The sequence below is a fragment of the Rhamphochromis longiceps genome, linkage group LG11 (genome assembly GCF_057381845.1).
Source record: "Rhamphochromis longiceps isolate RC_006_pf linkage group LG11, R_longiceps_female_GT1.1, whole genome shotgun sequence".
Taxonomy (NCBI): Eukaryota; Metazoa; Chordata; class Actinopteri; order Cichliformes; family Cichlidae; genus Rhamphochromis; species Rhamphochromis longiceps.
Genome location: NC_140567.1, coordinates 37,875,041 through 37,886,609, shown reverse-complemented (window position 1 = coordinate 37,886,609; position 11,569 = coordinate 37,875,041). Strand labels below are relative to the sequence as shown.

The 11,569-nt window shown below is 43.2% G+C and overlaps 1 protein-coding gene across 1 annotated transcript; it reads right to left on the bottom strand.

The window, feature by feature from the left end:
• Positions 1 to 1,160: 1,160 nt before the first annotated feature.
• psmc4 (proteasome 26S subunit, ATPase 4) lies at positions 1,161 to 9,793 on the bottom strand. Its single transcript, XM_085423953.1, has 11 exons — positions 9,641 to 9,793; positions 9,044 to 9,142; positions 6,323 to 6,509; positions 5,867 to 6,013; positions 5,588 to 5,697; positions 4,872 to 4,965; positions 4,596 to 4,763; positions 4,414 to 4,490; positions 2,559 to 2,727; positions 2,066 to 2,121; positions 1,161 to 1,596 (listed from the first exon to the last, which is right to left on the bottom strand). Exons 1-11 carry the CDS (start codon positions 9,671 to 9,673, stop codon positions 1,483 to 1,485), a joined length of 1,254 nt encoding a protein of 417 aa, XP_085280079.1. The 5' UTR covers positions 9,674 to 9,793; the 3' UTR covers positions 1,161 to 1,482.
• Between the last annotated feature and the right edge of the window lie 1,776 nt (positions 9,794 to 11,569).

Below are 11,569 nucleotides of genomic sequence, written 5' to 3'. Positions count from 1 at the left end.
TCTTTAATATACAGTCTGTATACTCATTCCAAAGTCGTCATTTAAAACTGTGATGATCTGGAATTTAAAGATAAACAACTCACTCATCGCCTGCAGCAGGTTACAAACACATTTAAGGTAAGATAACATTTATGCTTTCAGAAGACAAGCGTTTAGATGAATGATCGCTGTGGCTGCCTCTGCACTGAATCACCTTTGTTTACCTGTTTCCGCGAAGATAACAGTTATCGAGATGACAGGCCAGCCACCTCGCTACAGCTTACTTCCTGTCAGCGCCTCAACGGCTCAAAGCAGCATGGATGTTGTGGTGTCAGGCCTGTGGTACAGACTCTTCCCTCGACAGTGCTTTGGGAGAAACCACAGGGTGGATCAAATATTCACCAGGATGTCCTCCTGCCCAGAAATAGCGATCCCGCAGCTCTGTCCCTTTTATTTCGACCAGGTCACCTACATCCTTCCTACCACACCCCTGTAGGTACCACCACTCTGATGGACAGGCGGTTCTTTAACTTGTGTATTTGATTTCCTAATCATCTTCCTCCCACTTCAAGGGGCAGCGGTAACCTCCAGCTGCAATGCTTCAACTCACGGGCAAACTTAAAAACAGAGACGCAAAGACCGGCAGGGGTGCGCCGAGAAGCTCGGCCCAGCACCGGCATCCATCTGAGTCGACTCTGTCAACTCCAGAAGCCAAAAAGCGGCAGCAGTTTATCCACACGGGACTACATCTATCTCATGTATGGCTCCCACTGCTGATTAATAAATGTATCTATTTTATCTGGTAAATGTTGCGATTGTACCTGATATTACTTCAGCCATTAAAGAACAGGTAACTTTTGTGTTGTTTGATCCCCATCGATGAAGCCAAGTCCCACCCAGAGAGTGAGTATCAGGTCTAAACGGGTGCTTCGGTGCCACAAAGATGAAATGAAAAGGCTGGTGCTGGTCCGGAGTGGTGACAACGCAGCGACTGCTGGATCTGAAAAATGAAGTCAGCATCGAAGCATCTAAAACTGCCGTGGCTCTAAGGTCCACCCTAAAATATGCGAGACTGCGTTTAAATCAATTAAAGTGACTCCCGCTTAATATTCTCCATCGAATAACAAACATTTGTTGCTGCTCTAATGGCTCAGCCAGAAGTAGAAAAACAATCACCATCATTTCCTGTTTTTATGGAAAACATCTTTAATGTATTTCTCGGGTTATTCAGACTACACACAGATACAAATGCTCTATCCGAGCTACAGTCAGGGCCAGATATTTTAGGAACCAGAGGAGCGCATGTAGGAAAACACACTCCTTCACATGGTGGTGTGACACGGGGCTGACGTGAGGCCACGAGCACCACAGTGAGTAAATTTAGTCCAAAAATCAACGCAGGTCGTGAATTCACAAAAGACTCGCCGTAGTTACAGACACAGACGGAAATCAATAACAGACGTGTGTCTGGACATCTTTATTCTTCCCGATGATCTTTTCCGTCTACTTGTAGAACTCGTGCTCCTGCTCGTCCTTTTTGATGACCGTTTTGTAGGCTTTTTCAAAATCTTTGGCGAGGACGATGTACCTGTTCTCTCGCACTGCCAACATGCCGGCCTGAGACAAGACAAGAAGAAAAGTAATCAGTTTTATCTTATTAATGAAAGTAAATAAGGTTAAAACCATTATAAGTCTAATTTAAAGTTCCCAGAGTAAACACAACATCTCACACAGGTGGTTTTTGGCCACGTTTGGCGCTCGTTTTATGATCTTGTAGCTTTAAATTGAAATTGAGCCGATGCTTTTAGGAAGAGGTCGTCAACAAAAGGTCGCCGATTCAGTTCCCTTTAGGTGGCGTCAGGAAAAGCATTGGACGGAAAACTCTCCCAAATTTAAACACGTGGAGCGAACGGCTCAAAAAAGCTTCTACATTTAAAACTGGCTGATCGAAGTAACATTCAGCTCACAGCCGATCAAATTTTAAGACGTCTCCAAACTGTATTTAACACATTATCACTAATAACTCATACTTAATGGATGCATTATTTTAAAAAGTGTAAACAAGTAGGTGTAGCGCATAGCTCACCTCCTGGCAGATGGAGTTGATGTCAGCTCCAGAGATCTTGTCTGGTCGGGCCACATCTGTGTGTCAGTGAAGGCCGAATCAACAAAAACAGCATTCAATGAACAGCAGCAGTGATGAGGTGTCTATGGAGGAGGTGCGATGTAAACAGTACGCAGGGAGCACATTTTCATCTCTAACACTTTACAATGCAAAGCAAGCCGTTGGTGTGTTTTATGCCAAACGCGAGTGTGGAAACCAGTTCGGCCCTGAATCCAAGTGAATAATGTGGAGGACAGACATGCAAAAGTAAACGCAGATGGAAGGACTCGCAGACTAAACACAACAAAACCTCCAGCCAAAGAAGTCAACAGCCCAGAGTCGGAAACGAAACCCAACAATGTAGAAACTCACAGTGAATCGTTTAAATGAGAAAACCTGAAGTGAGACAGTTACTACGTGCTGAGGTGAACGCTGCAGAGCGGGAACAAAATAAGCTCAAGGGCCAAAAGGATACAGTCCTCCAGGTCGACCTCCTCCGACAGGTTCATTTTACTGGTGATGGTGGAGAAAATGAGACGCTTCTGCCTGCGGTCGGGCAACGGGAACTCGATCTTCCTGTCCAGACGACCCGGGCGGAGCAGAGCCGGGTCCAGAGTGTCGGCTCTGTTGGTGGCCATGATCACCTGAAGACGGGGAAGAGGGGTTGACATGTTCTTAAAGCACATGATTGTAAACGTGACATGTGATGTGTTCACTTAATAAAGGCACAGATGATTATTCTTTAACTTGGACTGTCTCTCCACAGAGGTTTCCTTGAACTCTTAAGCTCTTCAAATGAAAAACAGAAAAAATAAAGAGAAAACCAACAGGTGGAGGTGATGGAGGACAGCAGGGAGTGACATCACTCTGCTGTAAACACCGTCGAGCTGCAGTGAGCCTGCGTCGTGTTGTCGGAAATCTTTGCTTTTTCATGGCATTTTCAACTATTTATAAAAAGATAACGCACAATGAGCTTTATTTATTACTAATCTCCCATTTATTTACAATGGTTATTATATGAAGTACCAGTTTGGAATACTTGGATCTCGCTTCTTTAAATCCTCCACGATCTGCCATTACGGCCCTTTAGATCTAATTTACCGCTCCGACAGCTGCTGAACTTCTTGACACAGTAATTTTGAATTTTGGAAGAAAACACAGTCTTTGTATATTATTCTGTGCTGGGATGATGAAGAATGGGACTGGATACTGTGGTAGAATAAACTAATGTCAATGAACTAAAGGTTACTTAACTTTAGAGACGTGTGTTGTTTTTACTGGACGGGACAGGAGGAGGATTTACTCCAGGCTGTACGTCACGTAACGTTCAGAGACTTTGGACAAGAACATCTGTGATATGTTAGGAATTCAGTCTCAGAATATTTATTCTGGGAAAACATCCAGAGTTAGAAGAAGATAAACATACTAAGAAAGTGGTCCAAACCAGCGTCACGACAGGCAGATTGATCCTCATTAAAGGCCTTAAACTCACTTTGGAAATATGGCGAAGAAATGATTCGGAAGAGTGGATAATCATTTCTTTGGAGGACTACTCTCGACTTGAGCTGCGTCCAAACAGGAAGCACCGTGGCGACTGAAGACCACATGATCTCAGTGAGATTTCCCCACATCGAGCGACTATAAAAAACAGAAAATAACCCGAGAAACTTTTCTCAGCTTTCAGGCGATCGCCTCAAGTGACTGCCAGTGAGAGCACAGCAAAGGCCGATTGACATGTAACCTGACAGTAAATATATTAGTGAGTTACCTAGGCAACCAGAGCCTGGAATTGTCTGCCTGCAATTGAACAGCAATCACCTTCAAAGCAAGCTTCAGACCACAAAGAGTAGACAGGATTTACCTACACTACATGAATCTGTTACATATGATAAATATGCTCACATAAATAAGCACAAATAAAAGCTGTTAATGATACAAATGAGAATAAATACGATACAGTGTTCCTGATTATTTCTGAGCGTGTGCATTTGTAACATTTTAACCATCAAGTTCCTGCACTTTTCTCACTGTAAGAACTATTTTGGCAGAGAAAAACAAATCTGCCCCAAAAACCTTTCTGGGTTATAGCATTCATCAGAACAGGAAGGAGTTCTTTGTACAAGTCTTAGCTGCACTCCATGTGTAAACAGCTCAAGGGCAAAATGTCCATTTAAGGTGCTGATGAATGACGCCGTGAGCCTCGGGGATGCTCTCTAAGCTGGATTGCAGCAGACGCAGTGATAACGATGCAGTGAATGAAATGCAGCTCGAGTCAGCACGCAGAGATGTGGTGCAGCCACAGGGGGAAACAGTTAAGAGGCTCGGCTCACCTTGACGTTGACATTCTGGTCGAATCCGTCCATCTGATTGAGCAGCTCGAGTAAGATTCTCTGCACTTCCCTGTCAGCTGCAGAGGAAACAAAGAGGTTAGACGGCCGAGTTCGTCACGCAGACAGTCGCGTGCAGGACAGGGGCTAAAAACAACATGTATAAAAGTCGGGCTGTTTCGTACCTCCGGTCTGTGCATCGAAACGCTTCGTTGCGATGGCGTCGATCTCGTCGATGAAGATGATGGCGGGGGCGTTTTCTTTTGCCAGCCGGAACACGTCCCTCACCATACGAGGACCTTCCCCCAAATACTTCTGAACAAACTCGGAGCCGACCACGCGGATGAACGCCGCTGCAGGCAGAGAGAAAATCGGTGAAACACAACTTATTATAAAAATCATATTAAAGCCTTTTAAAGTTAAATGTATTACAGGTGCACATCACGTCCTGCTGCACTTACCTGTAGTGTGGTGAGCCACGGCTTTGGCCAACATGGTCTTACCGCAGCCTGGAGGTCCGTACATAAGGACGCCCCTGGGAGGGTCAATGCCAATCTGAGGAAAGAGTCAGAAGGCTGAATATGACCGAGTGGTTCGTGATAAAAAAATAAGTCATGTAACATCCTTTGTTTACATTTGTTGCACAGTCATTGTTGACAAACATCTTCATGCATTTCTGCCACCTTCTGGCCGTAGCTGTGTACTACAGTCTACATGTATCCCCCAATGAGTCTTTTTTAAACTTTCATGGAGCTAAAATGTACAAAGTTAACATGTTTTATTCAACAGCGACTGAGATCATAAACCTATCAGGAAGGTTTTTACTGAGGTTCTCTCATACACATGTATACAATAATGGTCCTGCAGGTCATTATGAAGAATCAAGGTTAAGGTTTACACTGGCTTCACTTTCCAAACGCTGACACGACGTCCATATTTTATATACAGCCTGTGGCCAGAAGTCATGTGACTAGTTTGGAGCACGTCTAGGAAGCATAGACGACCACTGCGCTCAGTGTAAATCTCATTTTATATTTTTAAAACTTTCTTTTTGAACCTTTGTGTTGCACTGCTAAGACCAGGTGTAGTTAACACTTGGCTTTAGTTACCGTTTGTGCGTCTGGCGTTTAGCAGTGTGGACCATGACGAGTGTGAAAATGTCACTTGAATATCTGACCTGTTTATAGAGCTCAAAGTGTGTGAGAGGCAGCTCCACAGCTTCTCTCACTTCCTGCTTCTGAATGTCCATACCACCAATGTCGGCATACATCACGTCAGGCTTTTGGTCTGGAAGCAGAAACACACACAAGTTAAACCAGCTCTGATGGTTAAAGTGAACGCGCCAGCTTCAGATATTTTTAATGAGACGTGAGTGCAGAAACAAAGAAAGCTCCGGCCCACTGTGATGAGTTTCCACGACAGGGCTTGAACATGTCAGAGCCTGAAGGCTTCGTACCTGACGTCAGCATCATGATGCTGCTGTCGGCCTCCGGGGGGAGCACGTCCACCAGAGCGTTGCTGTGCTTATGTAAGGCCACCGAGGCGTTGGGCTTCAGCAGCTCTCTGTCGATGGTGCTCAGGATCCGCACATAGTAGTTCGACCCTGAAAGGTTGACAACGAGGAATGAGGAGGAGGAACAGGGCTCATTACACATTTAAGGCGTACACGGCACATGGCACATCTGAAAGCCGGAACATGATAAAGCCCGTATGCATCATCTGCAGCTTCATTCATTTATAATCTATGGGTTTAATTATTTATCACAGAGTCAGGTTAAAGGGCCTGCTGAAAGATAGCAAAAACAATTATTACTGATTTCCAAGTGATGTAATAATCCATTTATGCTAATAGAGAACCCTTTCTTTTGGTTTAGTAGATCTATTAAAGTTTGCCTTTTTGCCCCCACAGTACCTGTAGTGGAACCAACAATAGCTGTGTTCTGGTCAACAGCTTCCAGGAACTGGCCAATGACGAGAGGGATGCTCTGTATCCTCTTCACCTCCTCCTGAGCGTGCAGGAACTCCTTCTTCAGATTCTTCTGCTCATCTTTGATGTACTCCTCCTGCACCTCCAGGAACTCGAGCTCCTGCTGCAGCTTCTGCAAAGACACAGCAAAAGCAGCGTGAGAGCCTGCTGGAGATGAAGGTGGAGCTGCAGGTCACATCTGCAGCTTCTATGCCAAAGGCTGCTCGATGAAAACAGCCACAATAACTTCACCTGGATTATTTAACATGATGATTAGAAACAAAAATTTGAATTCAAACTAAGCAAAATGTGAGAGTGCTGAAGGACACAGTTAAGTCCTGAGCAGAGGGCGTTTTGACTGTAAACTTTGTCTTGCAGGGACCACCAGCCCACAGTAGCACAGGCTGTTTATCCTAACCACACACACACACTACGTGGAATTCTGAGTAAAAAATGATTTACTTGATTCTATAAACATTTTTTGAAATTTGTTTGACAGCTCCGAAACCAACCTTTTTTCCCAGCTGAGAAACACTGAATGTTCCAAAGACAAAAGCAACCGTTATTAAAATGTTCACCCTGAACATCCTCTCAACACTTCAACTATTGGTACTGTTACTGAGGCCACGTCCACACATTGTACATGCTCGGCACTTTTCCTCGACATTTCAAAGAGCAGGAAAGTGATGGTGAAGGTTTTTCTGTTTTCTTTCTTTCTTTCAGCATCTCATAGTAATACTACTTGCTCATGTATACATATGTCACTGTAATGAAAATAAACACAGATGTGCCACTCACACCAGAGTGTGCGTGTAACAAGCTGAAATGACACCAGAGCGCAACAAGTGGCAACAGCCGTGACACCATTTCTGGCATGTTTGTGAGGGCGACAACAGCAAGACAATGTGGACACAGAAAGCTGCAGACTAGGGCGATATGCCCTAAAGTCCATATCATGGTATAATTTGAAGCATGTGCGGGAACGATATGTATCGCGATATATTCTTTTCTTCTGTATAACGTATTTCACACACTATAAGGCACACTTAAAATCCTTTAATTTTCTCAAAAATCGTCAGTTTGCCTTTTGTATGAATTGTGGTTGTGTTTACTCACCTCGAACCGATTTTATGTGCTACACGGCGCGCAGAAACTGTCCAAAAATTATACGACTTTGGTAAGCTATGAAGCCGCCCTGCTTGATGGATTGTCAGAGCATTACGGCTGCCGTAGTCAGGAGCTTCGCGGAGTAATCTGGGTCCTAAACTCCATCATCTTCAGGTCCCAAAGTCAAACGAACATTGCAGCATCACTGAGAGTTAAAAACTGTCTAAATGATTTCATCTGTAATAAAATCATCAGCGTTGCTGCTTTACCAGGTGTAACTATTAAGTTTAACATCCATGAAAACAGAATTTATTAAATTCAACGGAGTTAGAAGTTAGCAGGAAGTTAGCTCGCTAGTTTCCACCTAAACATGATATAGCATGTTCTGACTGAGAGATTTTTGAAACTAATTCAAACGTACAGCTCTGCTACCACTTCCAACATAAATGAAACTAAACAGCAGTGGCGTTTGCAGGGTTACTGAAGTTGGACTAGCTGGTATATAATGTTGTGCTACGTGATTGCTAGCGACACAGCTATGTTAGCATAACATTAGCACAGTGAAGCTGGAGGATGAAGCCAACTTTTTTTCCACTCGATAAAAGTTGATGTGAGGGATTCTGGTGGTCAGGGACAAATGCAATCGCATAGCAGGATGCTGTACACGGGCCAAACTTCAGCCTGGAGAACAACTGAGCTCATTCATTCACAATACGAGGTTAGTTATTAATATAGTGCAACTACATGGGAACAGAGCAGCTGGAGAGAATTCAACATTAATGAATCAATGGTACAGAAGTGGAGGAAGCGCAGTTTTTGGCTTTCCCCATATTCCAAAAGTGCTTTGTCTCTTTGTTATTTGCCATAATTTGCAGATGACGTCGTTTCCAGCTGCTGCAATGCTTTCGACCAAAACAGGCGCAGCTTGATGACACCATCAACAATTTGTTTGAAGCCTTAAGGGTACATGCATCCACATTTCTGTCAAGTGGACCCAACAAAGTATAATCCTGGATCTATAATGCACTGCCCACTGTTTTCCAGGCGGTGAACTTCAAATAAGTACGGGTCTCTCACTTGGTCTGTTTTGAAGTCGCCATTAATTTGCTGTTTGCTACTGAAGCAGATCAACTGAGTCAGCTGCACTACTTCTCCTGTGTCTTCCACCACATCCCAGCAGAAACCTGCTGATGCCCATGTGAGAAGAGCTTTGAAATCAGAAAAAGCCACTAATTTGGACCTAACTGCCTTCTACATGAACCTGTGTCCCCCACCTCTCACCTTCCGTTCCTAGCTTAGGAAGTAGAGTAGGTCACCTAATTGGGAGGTTGGTGGTTCTAATTCCCTAGTTGGGCAAGATAATGAACCCCAAGTTGTGAATGTGTGCATTAAAAGCACTCAGGTGTGTGAATGACGCAAGTTGTACAAAGATATATAAGAACCACTAATATAAGTGTCCTTTCACGATAGGATTTTTCAGGACTCCTGTAGTCTTTTTACCAAAGTGGACCCATTTAAGTGTGTGTAAATCTGTGAAACTTAAACAGCAGATAATAAGACCTTGTATCTGGTGTACAGGTCCTCCAGATCTTCTGGTTCTGGTGCCAGGAAGGAGAGTCCCGTCTGAGGTCTGGAGCTCAGTACCGCCGGCATGTCTTCCTGCGAAGGCGACAATAAAAACACAAACATGTGGCGTTATAAACAGCCCTCAGCATTCAGGGACAAAGCCAAAATCACAGAGACCCGCACAGCAGCTGCTTTACACAATCATCACAATCATTAGCTACTTTCACAGCTAGCTACCAATAACTGACTACTTTGCGGTGCTTAAAACACCGAGTTCCGCAATTAAACCATCATCTGACTAATTAATACACACATTTACTGAGTACGGGTTTACAAACTCCTCACATACTTAGAAAACAAATCATTTTCCTTGAGATCTGCGAACGTGATGCTAACATTAGCGGCTAACTGGATGACATAGCAGCGGCGCTGAGAATGAATCGGCAGGTTTGCGGTTCACCGTTTTAACGACCAGCAAAACAAACTGCGACACACACACGCTGACAGACACACTCTAACACGTGAGTTTACGAAAGCCCATCACACAGAATTCACTGTAAGAAAAGGAAAACCGGGGAAACCGATTCTTACCGGACTCTTCTCAACAGACACCAAATCCTCCATCTTCGAGTTTCTTCTTCCTCTACGGCTTCCGTAGTGCGGTTGGAAAATCACTGTAGAGGTGCGTTAGCGCCACCTGCTGAAGTGGAGTGTAAGCGTTCTTCTTTCTTTCTTTCTTTCTTTCTTTCTTTCTTTCTTTCTTTCTTTCTTACATTTGTACTGGCGGTTGGCAAACAATTGAAAGGTGCATTACCGCCACCAACTGGTATGGAGTAGGGTCTAGAACGACGCTCAAAAAAAAAAAAAAAAATCCTCAAATCCTTCCAAACAGGTTCCCCTCTTTTAAAAACTGAAATAAGGCCTGATAACTTTTACTTCCCGATTCCTTTCGCAACAAATCAACAAGATCCAGTTCGATTTTTAGGTTACTGAGATTTTGAATCAATTGTCTCCTCTCAACCTGATACCTCTGACACTGCAACATGACATGTTCTACAGTTTCAAATTCAAATTCAAATTCAAATTTTTATTTGTCACGTACACAGTCATACACAGTACGATATGCAGTGAAATGCTTAGACAACTGCTCGTGACCTAAAGAAAAAAAAAAAAAGAAAAAAAAAAGGAAAGGGCTATGAATAAGATAGGAAATAAATATGAAAAATTAAAGTGTAAATTTAACTAGGAAGGAATAAAATATAAAAAATTAAGGTTAAAAATGAAATAACTGTACAACACAAATTAGAATGAAGGGTAAATTTAACTGGGAAAGAATAAGATAAAATATATAAATTAAAGTTGAAAATAAAATAACTGTACAACAAAATACACAATACACAGTATAGAACTATATAAGAATGTATGAAGAAATATAAATAAATAAATATATATATACACACACACACAATAACAGCAGCTGTACAAGTATTAACTGGAAATGAAGAATATAGTGACCAGTGTTGTGCAATCCACATTTCCTCTACCCCACAGTAATCACATTTTCCAGTACTATGTTTCCCTATCATGAATAATATTCAAGCCAGTACGTCCAAATCTCAGTCTGGATATGATCACTTCCTCCCTCCTAGTCCGTCCTGCATTTCTCATTCCTCCCACCCTCCTTTGAATCTTAAACAACCATCGTCCCTTCCTTTCCTCCTCCCACTGCTTTTGCCATCTTGCTCTCATATCTAACCTTACCATACTCCTTATCTCTGCTTGGCCAAAACTAACAGCCATGTCAACCACCCCATGTTTTACGGCCTCCTTTGCAACTCTATCTGCCTTTTCATTCGCCCATACGCCATAGTGTGCTGGCACCCACAAAAACACGACTGCAAGTCCCATCATGCGTATCTGGAAAAGTGACTGCTGAATTTCCGCCAAAACATCTGCTCTACTGTCTGAGTGACTATGCTGCAGACTGACCAATGATGAACTTGAATCTGAACAAATGACAGCATGTAATGGTCTCACGTCCTCCACCCACTGAACAGCTAATAATATTGTGATCATTTCCCCAGTGTACACAGAAAGCCCATCACTAATCCTTTTACCCATTTCCACCAAAAACTCTGGGACCACGGCTGCAACACCGGTTTGACCGGTTGTGTTTTTTGAGGGATCCGTATATATTTGAACATAACTATAATATTGGTCAATGTAAACCTGTACCGCATGAGAGTTCAAAGCAAATGCCTTATCCTCATTCTTCTTGTTCAACAATGTTAAGTCTACTGTAGCATCAGGAAGTAGCCATGGAGGTACTGCTGGTAACGGCACTCTGTGACTAATGTTTAACTGATCCAGATTAAATTCTGTTGCTTGTCTCCCCACAATCCATCCAAAGCTCTTCCTTTCCCTCCTTTCTTTCTCCCAGCAAGGTTTAAGTACTTCATGCGTTTGGTGATCCTGCCCGTGGCCCTGTAAATTAGCCCAATAATTAAGTATGAGCTGCTC

Excerpts from the sequence above, each read along its gene's own strand:
- psmc4 (XM_085423953.1), bottom strand. The coding sequence starts at position 9,673 with ATGGAGGATTTGGTGTCTGTTGAGAAGAGTCCG. Across the intron at positions 6,510-9,043 it reads ACCTGTACACCAGATACAAG|AAGCTGCAGCAGGAGCTCGA; the intron begins GTCTTATTATCT and ends GTGTCTTTGCAG. Across the intron at positions 2,122-2,558 it reads GGAGGTCGACCTGGAGGACT|ATGTGGCCCGACCAGACAAG; the intron begins GTATCCTTTTGG and ends ACTGACACACAG.